The sequence below is a fragment of the Cydia fagiglandana genome, chromosome 2 (assembly GCF_963556715.1).
Source record: "Cydia fagiglandana chromosome 2, ilCydFagi1.1, whole genome shotgun sequence".
NCBI lineage: Eukaryota > Metazoa > Arthropoda > Insecta > Lepidoptera > Tortricidae > Cydia > Cydia fagiglandana.
In genome coordinates, this window is record NC_085933.1 from 18,485,227 (window position 1) to 18,505,991 (window position 20,765).

At 40.0% G+C, this 20,765-nt stretch overlaps 1 protein-coding gene across 1 annotated transcript; it reads right to left on the reverse strand.

The window, feature by feature from the left end:
• Positions 1–1,252: 1,252 nt before the first annotated feature.
• On the reverse strand, positions 1,253–18,535 carry LOC134677942 (transmembrane protease serine 9-like). The gene is made up of 6 exons (XM_063536382.1): positions 18,282–18,535; positions 15,383–15,542; positions 5,231–5,421; positions 4,346–4,437; positions 3,910–4,072; positions 1,253–2,503 (listed from the first exon to the last, which is right to left on the reverse strand). The coding sequence occupies exons 1-6, from the start codon at positions 18,340–18,342 to the stop codon at positions 2,373–2,375; spliced, it is 798 nt and encodes a 265-aa protein (XP_063392452.1). The 5' UTR covers positions 18,343–18,535; the 3' UTR covers positions 1,253–2,372.
• Positions 18,536–20,765: the final 2,230 nt, after the last annotated feature.

Consider the following 20,765-nt stretch of genomic DNA (forward strand, 5'->3'; position numbering starts at 1 on the left):
TCTCATTATAAGTAAGCTACACATCGTACAAGTACAATTGCAATTTGCAAGGCAAAACTCCATATCATTTTCACTGGTCTTATCGATGTTATGAGCACATTTAAAATTTGGCTATAAAGACTAGGTGCACTTCACTCACTTCACTGGACCAATACAAGTTACATTTATAACTTAGTTTATTATTGAATTCTTATTTAGTCTACTTAAGTAATCTATGCAACTTACAGGAGGTAATCACAGCCATAAACTTAACAATAAACAATATATAATACGCTTAATAAAATATTCAATAAGTACATGATACTTTACTTACTGGAATAAAATTAAAACTGAGTGTGATGTGATTACTGACATAACTCTATAAAGGATGACTCACGCTAGGCCGGGGCCGGGCCGGAGCTTCCGGCGCTTCGTTTTCTATGGAGAGCGCCAGGTGATCAGAGCGGCTACCGCGAACCACGTTCGACGTGTTGCCTCTCTAGCGCACTCATAAATTCGTACGTAAGTGTGATAGGGAGGCAACACGTCGAACGTGCTTCGCGGTAGGTACTTAGTTGATCACCTATCAGCCGCCATAGAAAATGACACGTCAGACGCCTTGGCCCGGGCACGGTCCGTCTAACGTGAGTCATCCTTTATGCGGCATTTACATGTTCGGCACAACGAATCTTACGGTCGATTGTATAGAATAATTAACTATAGCATAGTTTAATATATGTAGATTACAACCATTTCCTACCTAAAGCGTTTAATTGGTAACATTAGGTAAATATCTGATAAATTTAAGGTAACATCTTACTTAATAAACAACAAACTAGCTTTAGATGTAACTTAGTTAAAAAAATAATGCCATTTTACAAATAAAAATGCGATTTGTAAATTTAACAATGGCGCGGTGTTGGGCGTGTCAGTCACAGCTCCGTCTTATGGCACCTCTACACGATGGGCCAACGCAAGCCACTCCAAGGGACGCAGCCATGCGGTAGAATGAGATAGCAATATCACTTGCTCCCTCTAGCGCATAAATGTGTCCCTTGGAGTGGCCGGCGTTGGCCCATCGTGTAGAGGAACCATTAGTGACGTGGTGTCCTTGTATTCTTCGTCCATGGCATTCCCATGTAGGCTCAAACTTAGTGCGCTGGGATGAGACAACAAGACAGAAGTATGTAGCTATGCAACTCGCCACTCTCGCTAGGTTGAGCCTACTTGGAAATGTAGCCTCACATTGCTATCGATGCAGCTATACTGTATGCAATATTATTTGCGTTATTTGACACATTGTGACTGACGTATATAGAGATGTAACTAACCCAAATCGATTGTCACAGCAAGCGATTACGATTGGATGGCACGTAGACTGAGGTATCGAATTGTGACGTATAATGAATTTTTATTTGTGATTTAAATAAAGCTAGAATTATATGGTTTTCCCGCAAGGTAAATGCATTTGATACACCGACCGAGTAGGTCGCACCCATCGTCAAAATCTAAACTAAATGGGGATCTATTTTAAAGTTTATTTATGTTATTTCTGTGTGAAATTTGTTGTCTGTTAGGTGACGATAAATATATCCATACTTACAGTTAATTATCCACCTTTTCCTTACTTTTATTAAAAGAAAAATGAAAAATTCATATCGATTTACTTAGACGACTACCGATTCATAACGATGGTGACCGGCCAACCCTAAAATTAAAAAAAAAGACGTAGAACGTAAACGTTTGCAGTGCAGGCCGCGTAGCCAAAATGCCAATCGCTTACGCTCCGTAGCGATCGAAACGCAACTGTCACTGTCGCACTAATATGGAAGAGTGATAGAGAGACACAAAGCGTTTCGTTGTCGAAGCGATAGCGATTGTAACCTTGGCTAGGCCGGCAGTTGTTTTGCTTTGTGATTTCGATGTGCAAGACATTTTACGTAGTATTGCTGTTGTGAGTGACAGACGTCAAATACCGCAAATAATGTTGTATACACTATAGTTGGCCATCGCATTTAGCCTATCGCTGCAAACGTAGGGATTTAAATTCAGTAATCCCATTGGTCAATGAAATGAGGATTGTACGGCTCAATTTGGGCTGTAGCACAAACTGTGTCATAAACCATAGATACCTACAGCAACGAGATGAGGTCTAGGTAGATACTGATGGTCAGATTAGTGTGTTGTTTAATAATACGCCTAGGTATTCTAGTCGTGAGCATCAGCCGTATCTTTCAGTGAGCCTCAAAATGACACCCTTACATTAACTAAACTATTCAGTGACCAATGCTCAATGGTCACAGGTATATTTTAGCGTCCAGTAGTTGCACAGTTCTAGGGCTGCCGCCCTTGAAATGATGTCTGTTGCGCAAACGCTGATGGGTTCACTGGGTTCAGTAGTGTGGCGGCGAGCAGGAGCAGGCGTGGCGCAGCGCGACCTTCAGCCACGGCAGGAAGCGGGTGACGCGCGTGTACACGCCGGGGTACCCCGGCCGCGCGCAGCCGCGCCCCCACGATACTATGCCTGGACACAAATAATGGTGGTTTAACAAGGAAATATTAATCAATAGTCCGATTTCACAATAGTAGTTTATGTGACTGCTACATAATAAAAGGCATTAAAATACGAGTGTGGGTTTATGAAACGAATGAAATGAGTTTTATAATAGTATCACACGAGTGTTTTAATGCCTAATTATGTACAGTTACATACACTGCTTTATCTACACACATATTATAAACTTTCTATGATGTAATCAAACTGCACAACGGGACTTAATCGCGTATTTAAGTTTTAAGATTTACCTCCGACGTTTCGAGGACGGCGTTGTCCCCGTGGTCTCGGAGAAGACTGGCTCAAGTTTGATAATGTTTAATAATCGTGAAAGTTTAAATCAGTGTTTCTATGATGTATTCACTAACTTCATATTTCAGCCGACTTTCCTCTCTGGCGGAACTCGCGGATAAGAGATGGCTTCTCCGAAATATCTTTATCGCACATTTTACACGAAACTTTTGTTATAGTTCCTTTAAAAACAACAAAACAAGTTATTTTTTACTTATAAACTAATTAAAAGATAAACTGTACGTCAAATGGCGGCAAATGAAAACTTTTTTCACGCACGTCACGCATCCGTAGTTTTTTTTAATTCAGAGACAAACTAGAGTCGGGGTCGATTACCATATCGTCCGATACCAACTTACATGCGAGATTTGTCAATATTGTATGCAATTGTCATTTGATTTCGAATAAAACGTCATCTCAACTGATATTAGAATAGGGGTCAAATCAAATTGCTTTTTTTTCAGAGATGTTCGAAATTTGAAATGCATTACCAAATCGAATTTGATATAGTAATGAGCTATTACCACATTTTCACAGATAAGAAATTTGCTGTGACAAAACAGTTTATCGTAATGTGGGCCATTATTTACGAATTTTGAAGGCATCATAGACAGTTTATGATATGTGTGTAGATAAAACAGTTTAACATGCCACAACATTATAGTCTCCATCAGTAACAGTTTCACCAATCCATTGCACGAAATGGTGCTTTCCGAGAGCAAATGTACCTACTAAGCTTACTATAAAATACCCATGGCACTAATATACGAGTATATGTGTGTAAGTGGGCCTTAAAGGGCATAAAGGAATGCGTCGATTTTAAAATCAAACTGTATTCACATTTGAATTGAAATTGATATCGCCACGGTCCCTCGTCAGCAGATCATGACGTGATTACAATGGGAATAACCGACACAATAAAGCAAAATTTCAAATCGGTCCAGCTGACTTTGAGAAATCGGGGAATTGAGAACCTCCTCCTTTTTGAATGGGTTAATAAATTATTCTAAGGGCTGGACGGAGTCCAACAAATGCATCCGTCCACTTTATGGCGGCCAAGGGTGCTAGGACTGAACCGTACTGACCGACTAGGGTGTGGTGCGGGCGCGGCAGCACGAGCGGCCCGCCCGAGTCGCCGGTGCACGAGTCCCGCTCGGGCGCGTTGGCGCACAGCATGCGCGGAGTCACCTTACGCCGACCGTACCCTGCTGTCGAGCATTCTTCTTGTTCCCAGATCTTTACTTCCACCTGCAACAGTTCATACATCAGTGTGACGTACTTTTACCTACTTAGGTATATTGTGTAAACAAGTTATAGGAGTTTTTAGATCTATCCGGCCGCCGGACACTTTCGCTGAGAGGAAAGACACTGGTATATTACTTGTATGTATAGTTCTTAGCACTCAGCAGCAAACTAGAATGTGTCCGGCGACCGGATACATAAATCTAATAAGTAATAACCCCTAGTTAGCGTAACTTGAAGCGACGTAGGTACTCTCTTTCAGTGCGTTGTTTCACTTACTTTCATGGGTATGTTAGATGTAGGCCCTTTTTCTTCGGTGCTGCCCCATCCAGATACGACGGCATCGGCGCCAATGAGGATATCTCCGTCTTCTGTAATCAAAATAATCACAAGGTTTAAAAATAATGCCAATAAAATATTATTTTTATCAGATGTTTGCCCGCGTTATTACAATATTTTCTTAAATAGGTATTTGACCTAAATTACCTATAAAATGTATGTTATGTTATGTACGTAAATAGGTTCTATGTATAACAAAAAGCTGTTCAATTATTTCCCAAATCAAAAATAGGATCATACACAGGTACATAGTCAACATTGCAAAGTTCTAATTGGTCAATGGTTTGACCAGGCGTTCTATTCTCAAATGAGGGCAAGCAGGCTGGTCGGAAGAGGTGGTCCGGCAGTGGTTCGGATAAGCGTAGCACAATTGTCGTTGTCGTAAGGTTGGCCGTTGTATTTATAGTCTGCTATAGCAACTGTAATGTGGACTTACGGGGAAGCAGGCTGGTCGGAAGTCGGAAGAGGTGGTTCGGAAGTGGGTCGCCAGGCGCAGCACGGCGGCGATGTCGTTATCGTAGGTGTAGCCGTTGTGCTGTAGTCTGCTATAGCAGCTGTAATGTGGAGTCACCGGGCAAGCAGACTGGTCGGAAGAGGTGGTCCGGAAGTGGGTCGGCCAGGCGCAGCACGGCGATGTCGTTATCGTAGGTGTAGCCGTTGTGTTGTAGTCTGCTATAGCAGCTGTAATGTGGAGTTACCGGGCAAGCAGGCTGGTCGGAAGAGGTGGTCCGGAAGTGGCTCGGCCAGGCGCAGCACGGCGATATCGTTATCGTAGGTGTAGCCGTTGTGTTATAGTCTGCTATAGCAGCTGTAATGTGGAGTTACCGGGCAAGCAGACTGGTCGGAAGAGGTGGTCCGGAAGTGGGTCGGCCAGGCGCAGCACGGCGATGTCGTTGTCGTAGGTGTAGCCGTTGAAGTCGGGGTGTTGGAGTACGTGCGCCACGCGGAAACCTTCCGACTGCGACTCGTTTACGTCGTACTCTCCCACAAGCACGTTTAGCCGGGACGCTTCAACCCTGGAAATGACATTAAAGACAGAGCTTTAGACTAATATTTCGTACTTACATAGCAAATCGAAGCTCGCACATAAATGGTAATAGAAACTCAATTAAGGGGCGCTTTTCAACCATTTACCAATCCCCGTAAGAAATCCTTTAATTTCATAATTTCGCACCAATTAATGAATGAAGCCGAGGCCGGCAAAAGGATAGTTGATGAATTGCAGCTTTAGTAGTGTCTCAGATTCTGTGCAGTGGAAGGCAAGTCAAGTTGAACCCTTAAAAGTCTTTTTATCTCCAAATCTCCACTTTAAAAATAACTTTGATCGGTTATGTTATAAAATTTAAGTGAGTTGTAGTACTTGTAGTCAAATAAAATGTTTTCGCTTTTTAAAATGTAAATCATAAATGAAAATAAGGTTTTTAAGTTTTCACTTTCCACCTCTTGACCCTTTCGGGCACGGCAAAGGGCCGAGCCGCGATGTATGCAGTGTCATAAAAATAACTTATGGTGTTACTTACTCAGTAGGTATCTATTATATGTGGTCTTCAAGAGTTTTGTGTAGGTATTATGTAGGATGTAGGTATCTACCTAAGGAATATTTAGCTGTTTTATAAGGCGATGATCAAATTAAATTAGGTTAAGGTACGCAGTATCTCGGTGTTCTCGGTCTCAGCGTACTCAACGAATTCCTTAAATTGTTCTGAATCTGTATGCCCTACAAACTTGTGCGAATTATCTTTCTAAAGTCTGTACATATCTACAATACTATTAGACACATACAATACTATATATGGAGTTCCATTGTGAGATCACTTGCTCCGTTACCCGTTAAGCCGCGACAAACGAGTTAACATTCAGTCGGAGTATGCAGAGAGAATCGATTCGCGTCGCCCATAGATAGGTACACAAGAACTGATCTTGACCGTCTTCGGACTACCTTGAAAATGAGTGCAAGGAATGTATGCATTAACGTGTCTTGTCCACTAAATAGAGAAAACTATGTGCCATCGAGTCTCGAAATGTCTTGTCGCATAATCAGATCAGAAGTAATCGCAGGTACGGTACCTATTCGGAAGTATGTAATCTACAGTTTATATAGGCTTTAAAGTGTGTAAAGTGTGCATTAGGCTACAGTGGTTGCTGAACAGGGGAGCCTGAAACGGGCCTACCTTATGTATGTTTACCACCGAGTCGGACTCGCCCATGAAGGGTTCCGTAGCAGCAAGTAACATAATAAAATTGCGGCATACGATTTACGACGTATTAAAAAAAAAACACTTACTAGATCTCGTTAAAACCAATTTTCAGTGGAAGTTTGCATGGTAATGTAACATCATATATTTTTTTTAGTTTTAGCATTCTCTTATTTTGGAAGTGTCTCTCGCGCAAACTATTCAGGGGGCCTAGCCAAAACACATTTCGAAAAAAGATATCGCTAACGAATCGATAAAAAATGTATGGGAATGACAGGTACCGTAGATGAGTCTGTCGAAAAATATTAACGAATACAAAAATGTTAGCCAAGTTGCAATGTTGTAACGAAACGCAAAACTTTCGTTACCGGGATTCGCCATCTGTCATACATTGCCTAGCCAAGAGACACTTTTGACAAGCGAAATCAAATCGTTATCGCCTCTTAGGTGTAGCTACGTAGCGCGAGCTATCCCCTTGCAGATAACTTATCGAAGCACAAGAAAATACCGAATAATAGTGTTTGTAAATTAGAATTTGTAGTAAAAAGCATACTTCAACATCATTGTGGGCGGCGAACAACGCGGAAGTGTCGCTTAGACGCAGGCGCCGTCTGAAAAATCGCCTCTATTGAAACTGCTTAGGAAAGGACTGCTACGATCAAAGGATTGTGGGCCGTACGCAGCATTTCACCCAAAGGATCCAATGTGACCGAGGCGCTGAATATCTACCTATCTATAGTGACAGTGTCATGGAAAAATGGATTATGCACCCACAAATGCAACACGTAACAACGTCCCTACAAAGATAAGAGTGAGTCAATAACTTATCCCTACTATACCTACTAATAAGTATATAAAATATGTTATTAATGCTAAAATAACAAATGTGTTCCTGTTACGTCATCAAATATAAACCGATGAACGGTGTAGATTAAATTTGGTACCCATATGCACAATGGCAAGCACTTGTTTTTCAATAGGAAAGTGAATTGAATGTGTAAAGGCAAAGGTATATAGGTAAAGGCTTTACAAATATAGATAAAGACTCGGGAACAAATGTTCTTCACACAAATAAATGCCCTTCCCGGGAAGCAAAACCATCACCTTCATAGGCAAGGTCACTAACAACTAGCAATATTGTAGTGTCATCCCATTTTCTTAAATTGATTTGAAAGGGACGAGACTACAGTGTTGCTACTTTTTAATTTCTACAATTTCTTGTCGGACTGTACAGTAAGCTCAAGAAGACTTGTGTTGTGGGTACTTAGGGTACTTAGATAACTATATATAGATGGTCAAACCAATTTGTCAGTCAGTAAGAACCAGGAAAACTATACTCATAGTTATCTTTTGGGTGCTAGTACTAGTATATGACAAAGCTAGTATGATTCTCTCTGTCTTTGTTTGAAATGAGACAGTCCTTTGACAAACTATACTTAAATACATAGACAACACCCATGACTCAGGAACAAAATATCTGTGCTCATTACACAAATTTCCTTACCGGAGATTCAAACTCAGGATTATCAGCTTAACTGGCAGGGTCACTAGTCACTACCAACTAGGCCAGACGGGCTGTTGTCATACATATCAATTATCAACCATATTATTGAAACTTTTTCATATTATGAAACATATTGTATATGACTTCTTTTGGCAGGCACAGGTGCAGTCAGCTGAAGAGAAAAGGTACCACCCCTGCATACAAACTTCTATGTAGCGGTGGTACCTTTTCTCTGCAGCTGACTGTACCTACACACTATAAACATAATCTTAACATATACTTACACAAAACATTTAGTTTTTTTTGTCATATGACATTGTAGAGAATAAGTATTATAACCAAATGTTACAAAGTTTGTTGAAAAACTAAGCATTCATTTTGTTTCAGGTGACTTGGATATTCATTGCAGCCTTGGCATATGAACCAATACTTTATGGTGCTCCAAAGCCAGGGTCAAGGGAAGAAACTATGTCACATGTACAACCACAAAAATATATTGAGTGTTGTTTTACTATTTTAAAACACTGTACATAATATATGTACAAATCAGTAGCCAAGCATTTGTACATATTATGTACAAATGCTTGGCTACTGATTTCATGCTGCCGGCAAAAAATACCTGCTGCATCTTTCATTAACAGATTTTCAATAAAATAAATTAACTTTTTAACCCAATCATAGTTTCATTTATTTATGGTGGTTACCACCTTAACTTTTGGTATGCTTAGGAGCAGATCTGCTCCCATGTATATACCTACCTATATTCAACTTTAAAAAAATGCATTAATTTTTAAAAGTTGTCTTTAACCCTTTGACCGCCGTTGGCATGTATACAAGACAACGATAGAACGATACACTGGCGCCGCTGTCTTGTATACAAGACACAAATTCAACCGCTCGGTAAATGAGAAAAAACATCAATTGTAGTATATTTTTACACTCGTGTTAATGTTTTAGGTCTTTGATTTTTTAAATAATTGCATTTAAAGCAGATAAATAAATCCATTCTTTTATAATAAGGCAATCAAAAAAATTGCTCCAGTTTTCAACGTTTTTCATGTTCCTCGTCGCCGTTGTCTTGTATACAAGACAGCTAGGGATGGGAATGTTAATTCGATATGAGAATATTAGAGATGCAACGGATAGTTGTTTGGCCGGATACTGGATATTCGGCCTGACCATCGGCCGAATATCCGGTATCCGGCCGCCGAATATCGGCCAGCAGAGCTGCACCTACATTTCGGTTTTTCAGGTGCGCATTCTGCAGTTTTGACCTGTTTCTAAGTGAACGTTCGCGCGGACACATTTCTAGGTTCGAATTGAGTGCGCGTGCAAGTTAGTTGAATCTCTAAATTGTTTTAAAATAATAAACAAGTACAATTATGACCGTGACTGTTTCTTAAATCCAATTTGTTTACTCCAAAATCAAACAATGGTACTATCCGGTATTCGGCCGGATAGTAGGGCACTATCCGGTATCCGGCCGGATATTAAAATACTGGCCGGATAGGGCGGATACCGGATAGTAACCGAATATCCGGTGCATCTCTAGAGAATATTCAAAATAAATATCAAGTGGCCAATCTGGTTTTATTTAAGCATTTGAACACCTGTTAAATGCCAATTGGTGATAACTAGTAACTAGAATACGTTAAACGAGAGAGAGACAGGCATAACTATAGCTGGAGTTCAGGGAACTTGTTCAGCTGTCCATAGTAGAGTCAGACAAGTAAATCTGTCCTTGTGGTCTATTTGCAGAACAAATGATTCATTTTGAGACGATAGTGTAGTGGGGAGTGATACCCTGCAGTGACCGCTTCGCACAAGAATGGTACCTACAGGCGGACGCTCGGACTAGTCAGTGTCGCCTAACTATGAGAATGTTATGTATTTGAAATTGACGAAAAATTATTATGGTAGGGAGGGTGTAATACGGGAACTGACAAGCTCTTCTAAGGAACATGTCGAATGTGAAACATGCATTCCCGAACATTTCTGATCCCCACCCTTTTCCAATATTATTGTTCTTCACTCATTGACAATTCAACCCACGTGTCATTTTCCCCAATGCAGTTCCGGTACATTTATATTATCGACACACGATGCGCGGCTCTAACCATACGCTAATAAAGTTTACGTACCGACAAGCGCTTACGCCGTTGACCTAGAGACTATTATTACTTAATCCGCGCGGAAACGGTCCTTGTCGGTCTGCACTGCGGGCAGTCCATGCGCGCCGTTGTCATGTATACAAGACTTCTCGTAGAGCCTAGTGCGGTGATATTACGTCATGAATCGATATTGTTTAGTGGTTGTTTTTAATGATAAAGACCTTTATTTTTAACATTGTCGTGTGTAAAAAATATGTTAATTTTTGGCATTCTCGAAATAAATTAAAGTTGGTTAAGAACAAAGCCAAATTGAGAAGATTTTTACCATAAATTGTAAATATCGATATCACATTTTGCAATCCCTAAACTTTTTATTAGTTGTTTACTTAGAATTTACTCTGGCGTGTGAGTGAGCGTCTTTGCGGACTAGGTCCGGCGGCCAAAAGGTTAAAAAACGACCGGTCTGGCCTAGTGGGTATTGACCCTGCCTGCTAAGCCGATGGTCCTGGGTTCGAATCCCAGTAAGGGCATTTATTTGTGTGATGAACACTAATATTTGTTCCTGATTCATGGGTGTTTTCTATGTATATAAGTATGTATTTGTCTATATAAGTATGTGTATCGTCCCCAATATTTATTTATTTATTTTATTTTATTTTATTATGATTGATATATAAATTACAAATTTTTGACAGGAGCATACAAAAGGTTAAATATGAACAAAAAGCAAAGACAGTAGGTAATAAAAAAATAATATTAAGTAACAATATGATTTATTAGTTTTGGTTTCACAGGCAGCTTTTATCATATCTAATGCATAACATCTATGTATTCAATGTCCGCTTGACTTTTGTTAATTTCGAAAATGTTTGAAGTCTATGAAGTAAATGATTTCACTGAGGTTACACTGATTCGGGCAAACCTGTCCACAATTTCACTTCACGGTTTGAATCATTACTAACGCTTAAAGTATTGTCTCTTCTGGTCAAGTATGTCCTTAGCACTGGTAAGTGCCATGAAGATTGCAGCGGCAGCTTTGACTGTACGTGCCAACTTGGCGAGGACTTCTCAGCGTGGAAGAAGAGCCCGCGGAGCCCGCTCTTGCCCGCTCTGGCTGCGCCGCCGCCTTGGTTGGGGCTGCGGGGACGACGGCTGTCTGAAATTGTTAAACTTTAGGTCAAAATTATATGCAATTAACAACACACTCTTCAAATATTACACTATATAGAGTTATTTTATGACGAAATTGTGATTAACTAAGTTAGACAAATACCAAAATATTTAATTTGCTTACCGATAAAACAATTATTTTCTCCAAAATTAGATTCGCTGTTCACTTGACACTCTTGACAGATGACAGATGACGTTTCTTGACGGTTTTGAACGAGAACCACAGACAAAAATTAATTTTTACCGACTTGGCGCGTCGAATGAGCGTTAACTAAAAAGATTGCCTCTTGGCTAGGTTATTATAAACATTATCGACCAGTCGCTCGCGAACGTAGAGATCGAATCGATACGGAGCGAATGTAATTTGGCTACGGGCCCAGTTTAGAAAAAAATGATATTAGAAACGTCAATATTATTTTTGAAGGCCTATCCATAGATACCCCACACATATGGATTTGATGAAAAAAAAAATTGAGTTGCAGTTCTAAGTATGGGGAACCCCCAAAATTTATTGTTTTTTTTCTATTTTTGTGTGAAAATCTTAATGCGGTTCCCAGAATACATCTACTTACCAAGTTTCAACACAGTACAGTTCTTATAGTTTCGGAAAAAAGTGGCTGTGACATACACGGACAGACGGACAGACATGACGAATCTATAAGAGTTCCGTTTTTTGCCATTTGGCCACGGAACCCTAAAAATGGGGTTAACTGAAAGCTCATCTACAAACAAAGTTTCATACACTATCGCCACTTGCACCATCCATCTAACCTGGGGTTAACCAGTTAAACTGTTAACCCAGTGTCATATTGTACCGGTAGCCATGGTTACTCCAGGTTTAACCGTTTAAGTCAGATGGTGCAAGGTGCATGTGGCGCTAGAGGCTAATATGTAGAGGCAAATGACAGATTATTAGCCTAACAAAATAATGGTAAAGACCTCCTAGTGTTTGAATATTTTTTTATAGGCGTTTAGGTTGTACTGTTCTAAAACTACATAATCAGAACTTTAGAACTATAACGTAAGTAAGAACGTGTAACGTAGTAGAAGTATAAAGTAAGTAAGAACTATAGTTCTTACTTACTTTAGAAGATAGAGTAAATTGCCAGGTTTCTGGGCCTATAAACGATTTCAAGGTGCGCCATCTATTAGTGAATAATCAGCAAATTTGCTGCTTTAATCAACGAACGGCCTTCAATGGGTGACGGTACCGGAGATGGATTCCAATGCACATGCAGATGAGCACAAACATCTTGTGCAACAAGAAAGTGTGCCGGCACAGTGGGTCGCGCCCTGCAGGGCATAACCAATATTAAGTAATTATAGAAACTTATTGTCATGCTAAGTAATATTCATCTCTGGTAGGCAATGGCCAACCTAAAGTACCTATTCAGCCCTTTCGCACTAAACATATTATAGCACGCATGCAAGCTAGTCCACACTAATCCACACTATATAATTTTTTATAAAGATTAACCTTTCCGTTATACATAATTTTACCGACTTAGGTATACACCGTGTTTTTTTTTGATTTTCGTTAATTTCAAGGGTGCATTCATGAGCTGAAATCAAGTAACTTTATCAAAGACACCGATATTCTAATTAACTCCATTTCGGAGATAATCAATAATTTATTTTTTTCCTCTAAGGCCCCTACAAGTGTGTACACTTGCCTTAGGGCCGGTTTACATATTGATTAGTGTTTAGAATGAGTTCATACATTTGCTACTAAACTTAAGTACAATCTCGATCGATCAATGTACGAAATGACATTGATATGTCACAGATTTCAATTGTTTGGTTGGGGTAAATGTAATGCCCTTCGAGCAACACCGGCTTCCGACACGTCAGAAGGGAGGGGCCCAAGCGATATCTCACCGTACAAATCATTCTGCCATTTTTCGCGGGGGGAAGGTGCACACACTCGCACTTCTCACACACTTACATACAAAATCTAATCAAAGGCCCTACCGCGAACCACGTTCGACGTGTTGCCTCTCTATGGCACTTGTAAATTCATACGTAAGTGTGACAGGGAGGCAACACGTCGAACGTGGTTCGCGGTAGGCCCTCTGTAATGACAACACAAATACATAGAAAATGACACACGTCAAAGACAAATCTTGCAAACCTCGATCTCTTTTTATGTACGGACGAGTGACTAGTGTCACAACACGCACACTAACACATTTTCGTTGAAGTATGTCATTGTATTCTGAGAGATGAGAAGTCGGATTTGTCGCTCGACCGATCCGCAATTTGTACTGAGCGAGCAAAATCGATAAATCCAACAATTACTTGAGACTAAAATATAATAATTGTAATTAAAATGTAATTAAACGTATGATATGTAAAAAAAAATATTACATGTGAAATGTAACACTTTCATTTTGTAAATTTGATGTCCCCGACCTCTTTTTATAACAAAAAACCGAGCAAACAGGCATTTTTGTGCAGCAGTGTTCACGCGCGCGTCTGGACTCGGTCTAGTGAAAAATCCAAGTGCAACTAGTTTTATTACCCGCGCTAGATTAGATTGACGTGCTAATCTTGTACCTCGGCAGAGGGGAAATAGTGGGAATGCCGCCTCCCTTCCGTGTTGCTCGAAGGTAATGCCCATGTTACAACAACGCTATATGCTACATTCAATTACTTTTTGAACTTAATTTTATCTTCTAAAAAAAGCAAAAAAAAATTTTTTTTTGAGATATGACTATGCCATTTAGTTCTCTTAAACGTACTTAACCATACCCCGAAATTAACGGAATTCAATAAAAACACGGTGTATAGAAATGCCTTGTACCGTGTCTGCAATCCATTTATGTTCTGTGCTTGCAGATATCCTGCTCGAGCAGAAAGTGAGTGGCCATCATGTGTACATAATAAAAACTATAAAAAGTCACTTTAACGTTAAACGCGCGTGAATATAAGTTAAGGCTCGTAAAAATATTCATCGGATCGTTTAATAAACCGAAAATGTGCGATGTTGTCTTCACTTTAACACAAAATAAGAATTAAATTAAATTTTAATGGTAAGTAACTAAACTTTCGTTGATCCGATTCAACCCGGACAACCGGACATAATGCTTTTCGAAAGCAATTGTAAGTACCTACACTCAGTGTTGGCCGAACGTTAATTGGGCAGTGGGCCAACTGCGAACCACATTGGATGTGTTGCCTTTTTGTCGCACTTGTAAATTCGTACATAAGTGTGACACGTCGGCAACACGTCCAACGTGGTTCGCGGTAGGCCCTCAGTTTACGGTTTAATTTATAATGGTTAATGGCATTAACGTTTCGGCCAACATTGCTTAAACTTATAATAGAGAAATGAAAATGGGTAACTTCATGGAAATAGGTCAGGTCATGGAGATAAGACACAATCAATCAAACTTGCATATCACTACGGTCAAAGAGAACTCCTTTACCCAAAAATGAATGAGTGATTAGATGACGTCACATGGTGAATGACAACTCAGCAATCATCGGCTTTCTCCGTCCATTGTTTGGTGAGCGAGGCGTTAGAGCGGCTCTAACATCACTTTACCTCTAATAAATATGCATAATAAATAACATGTGTTTTGTCATGTTTAGTTTAATTTTAGGTCTTGCGATAGGCACTAATCGTACCCTCAGTAGGTATAAGAATTACGCGTGGCGGATGGTATTGTTTCCTTCCTATCTGCATAATATTGTGAGAACTGAGAAATAATTGGTATGAAAATTCGTTGACGTTGTTCGTCGTTGACGACGCTCACTATGATGATCGGATGGTCGACGACCGGTTGGGCGTCCTAGGTATCGCCGGAGCGATGAGGTCGTGAAAGATCTGAACAAGCTCGGTGCCGTCGATTGCACAGAAACGGCGCTAGACAGAGAAGCATGGCATTCCTTAGAGTTAGAGGCCAAGATCCAATTCGGGTAGCTGCGCCACGGCAGTAAGTAAGTACACTCAGTATGACGTGCTACATGGTCACTTGTGGTATTCAGTACTCACCCCTGCACACAGTGCGAGGCGGTCAACAGGTGGTCCACGGCGACGACGGTGGCTCCGCAGATGAACTTGCCGTCCTTGCGCAGCGCGGCCAGCCACGGGAACTCTCCCGGCGCCGCGGGCCCGCCTCCGATGACGCGCGCACCACGTGCCACCCCGCACGCTGTCAATTAAAAGTTTTTTTTAAGGTCTGACAAGTGTATTTTGATGAGCGCGCTGGAAGCCTGCAGCGAGACATGGAGTACTCGACCTATAATGGAGATCAGTGGGGCAAACCTGAGTGGAAGTCTTATTTCAGACAGTTTTGCGTAATGAGGCACAGGGTCGGTTGCACCAAAATGGATATCACCAGACATAGGAAATAAGTGCCAAACATAAAGTCTTAATTCACAATTTGCCTCGCGGACTCCTATGTCTGGATATCACCGTTAAACGTTTGCTAAATTGTATTGTATGGGAAGTTTCATAGTTCACAGCGAGTGAAGTGACATTGATCAATCCACTAATTGTGGGTGATTCAACTGGCCCTAATAAAGAAAGCATTAGAAGTTACTGATATATTATGTGCTTATTACAGTTCTTAGTACGATCGTAGAATCTGCCGACTAAGCCAAAAATGTAGATCTTCCTAAATACAAGTACCTAGGTAGGTATATCTCTTGGGTATGCTCTTATTAAACATATTGCGTGCTTAGGCTCTTATACTGGGCTCACCCGCTCACCTAAAATTTCCATGCCGTAGTGCGCTAAAGCGGCATGAATTAAAGAGCCACCCATGAATCACACGGGGCAATAAATCTGCTCCGACACACATTCTGCCGATGAGTTATTCTGAAGCATGCAATTTCATAATTTACCGTCGAAAAGTGGGTTAAGTTGTGGCATTGTCTGATAACGCGATTTAAGGCATGCACGACAAAAAATATATCCACTGTCAATATCAATCGTGACCTAAATATCTATATAAGACCTAGATTACTTATTTTTGTTATGTATGTCCGTGTTTGGCATTGTTTACGGCAATCGCCACTCAAACGACCTCTTGGATTTTTAGTTGACGTAAGTACTTCAATTATTATACACCGTGGGCCCCGAAAACCCGTCATGTTTCAACCCTTTATTCCTGACGAGTGAAAGTTATAAAGCCTGACCAAGAATAGGTATATGGCCACGCGCCATGTTACGGAATTTCACTGGAACTATAATTTTTCCATACTATTAATATTGAACTGTCACCCTATAGGTACGGTCAGCCAAGAAAGTGGTTTACCACTTTTCGACTCTATCAATCAGATGATAGAGTGGAAAAGTGGTAAACCACTTTCTTGGTTGACTGTACATGAAAATAACAGCGTCCTCTTGACAATGATCATATCATATTACTAGTCAAGCTTTACATCAACATAAAACCAACGCTGCAGTTGTAATTTAAAATTTTTTTTCAGAGCTACTCGTAAACAGCACAGCCCCTGAAGTAATCAAAACTGATTTACGCCTTACCTTAAATTAACTTTTTTTTATTCCAACCAGACATAAAAGACAGTCCTCCATTTATACGTTAAAGCTGAACAGCACTTTTTTAAGCTTGTGCCAATTAGATTTTGACATGGTGACCGACCAGGTACCTGCAGACGATGTCATCAGCACACTGGTATGCAATTTGACAATGCAATAATAATGCAGGCGGATTACGTTATTTAATACCTATTACAATTTGTTTATAACACAAGGTAAATCAAAGAATTGGTAGTTTGTGTCCTAACGTAACTTACCTAGTGTTACCTAGATAAGTACTATTCAATTATACAAAGACGACTTAATCGTGATCTTGACAAATGCGGATATGTAAACAAAGTGCTAGATTTCTAAAGTTTTTAGCGAACAATATTTCATCAGTTCGCACCAGGATTAACATGTGTAAGTGGCTCTCTAAAGCACTCGGTGGCGGTGACATAACAATGCAACCGGGTATAATGTTTATAGAAATTATCTTGAATGAAATTAGCGGCCGTAATGTTGGCGTTATGAAACCTTGGGAATGTAAACAAACAAGTGTGATAATGTGACTTTTGTTTTTATATGTGGGTGCAGGCAGTTCGGTTTTGGTAAATTATGGTGGCATGATTGAAATCTGCGCTGGTGCTACCAAGAGATTAAGTATATCAATTGGGAAATTTGTTTACTAGATGCAGCAGACTGAAAATTACATCGAAATTAGAGTTTTCAGTGCCATTATAATACCTATTAAATAAAATACTTGCAACTGATGGTCACTTATGTGATATGTTTTTTTGTGAAATAACGAAATGTATTCGAATTATATTTGACACACATTAAAACTGTTCAGGGGAATATTCGTTTTAATAGGTTATGGGCCCAGCGCCATTACACTGCCTGCTTACGTATTGTTCTCTTGTGAGTACCTACCTACTTACCTACTTAAAAATTTTGAAAGTCTACGCAAACAAATATTGTTTTTTTTTTACATAAGTAAAATTTATTAAAATGTACATTTTCTGTATATATCCTAGAAACTCATATACTGAAATAAACGAACGAAGTTTAGTGCAGTTAATCTATCGTTAACCTATTACTTTTATGGTAATCGCTAATCATAGCGATCATTTATCATTTAGTATCAATTAAGAATCAGAAAGGCAAGAGGAATACCTACGTGAAAAATTAAAAACATGAATGTATAGTAATTTCTTTCAGTGGCTAAAATATTCCAATGTAATTTAATAAAATACAATACCTGTAATTGACGACCACTGATTAAGATCACAACACATTGATGCACTTTAAAATTACACTAAGTACATAACACTAGCTCCCACTTTCATGAACTGAAGTAGTGCGTATCGCTGTAAAAAATGAAAATGGTGTGAGAGTGGACACTCACTGCAGGGCTTGCAGGCGGAGGCTGCGGCGATGACGGCGAGGCAACACAAGGCACGGAGCATGGCGGCGGAGGCTCGGGCGGCTCTGGGACCGGGGGGAGTCGCCAGCCCGGCTATTATAGGCCGCCGGCGCCGCCGATAAGCCCAGGGCCAGGAAGCCAAGTTCACGGCTACGCGGCCACGGAGCGAATGAACGGCTCCGTGCCATGGTCGCGCGCACCCCACTGCCGAATGTGACGAGCTGCCAAAATGAGACCTTGACAGGAGGTCAGATATTATAGGTACATACTTATTTTGGCTTTTACTATTACTCTTCCTTTCTTTTATAAGAAAACTCTATTATTTATTCATCCGGTTTTGAGGATATATATAGTAGGTTATTATGTCGGAATGCGTTTGTTATTAACATATTATTAAAGAGGTGTTACGTTGCACTACTACGCAGCAAACAACGCAAATATCGCCATTCAACGTGGTATCGACACCCGCTATTACCATATTTATCACAAATATGAATAGCCATTAAAATGCGGCCGAAAGAAAGCTGTTTCATGAGCGATTTAACAAACCGAGGAAAGGGTATAAGGCTTTTGCTCCAAGGCGAGTCGAAAGCTCTGCAACGCCAATATACGGTGACCTGAGATTCGTAAAATCAGAAGACGTACTTGTAACTGGTTAGCCTGACCGTTCGACTGGCTTAAGCTTGCTGAGCGATTGGAACATATCTTTAACAACTACCACCATATCTGGTGTCAATTAGGGACTTCGTGAAATCGTTGGCTATCTCATTACTGAACAAGTGAACACTCCTTACAAGTCTTGTTACTCTTACAAGTAAGATAAGGTAATATTTCAAATAAGTAAGGTAAGGTATTTAGATATTAAGAGTAATATGTTTATGGGAGTCATTGAATGATTGTTAAAATATATTTTTAAGTAGATAAATTGTAGGTACAGTCAACGGTAAAAATATGGGTGTACAAATCATTTCTAAAATTTGTCCCATAACTCTTATGTCAGTGAATTAAGAACTATGGGACATATTTTTGAGTAAGTTGTCTACACCCATATTTTTAACGTTGACTGTACATGTACATTAAGTAGAAATCATTCGTCAAACTCGTCTAAGACAACGTGCACTGATTCACGATAGTTTACCGAATATGAGTCGGGGGACAAAATGGGTGGTAATGTTAAACAAACTACTTTTACTCCACACTGATTTAAACTTTCACGATTATTAAACATTATCAAACTGCACAACGGGACTTAATCGCGTATTTAAGTTTTAAGATTTACCTCCGACGTTTCGAGGACGGCGTTGTCCCCGTGGTCTCGGAGAAGACTGGCTCAAGTTGACATCAACATCTTCTAGCCGCGCGAGTTTTTCGAACTACCCGCACTTGGTCTTGTTTATCAGTTTAAATACGCGATTAAGTCCCGTTGTGCAGTTTGATAATACTTTTACTCCAGTTGCTAGGAAAATATGTATAAAAATTCCAATGATATATAAAATTTTCAATGACTGAGCTAGGATCTAGGATCTTTCCGGCATCGCAGCGTGCAATCGTCTGTGCGCAGCGTCTGCCTGCAGTTAACTTGCAAATCCAAAAGGTGAGCTTTTTTACGCAACGAATTTTCGCCGAGGTGCCAGATGGACAGAGTTTAATTATATCCGTTTATATTTGGACAATCTTGGTCAACGGCGTACGTAATCCAGGATTAACTTGCATTCATTATTTGGTAATATTATCTTACCCGGATTGTATTAACAATGTGCCGCTTAACTTTTTTACATGACCCTGCTATAGCAGCATGGCGCCATCCTACTTTCTTATTTATTATATACCTGTTAATTGTGATTTGTGGAGGACAAAGTAAGTATTACACTTACTTTTGCACCTCACTTTCGATGCGGTAAGTAGGGCGAGTCATAACTGCAAGGCCGTCGATTAATCAGCATTCGACCGTCTGCGTGTGCACATCTGAATCTGGCTAAAGTGGCTAATATACATATTATTATAAGTTACTTTAACTTACTTTTTTTATAATGATATAGGAGGCAAACAAGCAGGCGAATCGCCTAATGATAAGCGATTACCGTCGCCCATAGACCCCCGCAACACCGAAGAGTTGCAAGTGCGTTGACGGCTTTTAAAATGGGAGTACGCTCTTTTCAGGAAGGTTTCAAAGTCGTGTTGATTCGGAAATATCGCAGGCGACAGTTCATTCCATAGTTTAGCTATGCGAGGCAGGAAGTTTCGGGAGAAATGCATCTTTGGGCATCAAGCTTCTAATTGTAAGCATTTGAAATCGAAGATCGGTAGGTACATTACAAAGTCTTCATAAAATTAAGACTTGTTGATATGTGTATGCAACCCGAAGCAAATATTAAATGTAAAATGTCAAACAAAATCAAATTCAAATTAATGTTATTGAATATTTATCATCCAAAATCATCATTTAAAAATCAATTCTACCAGCAA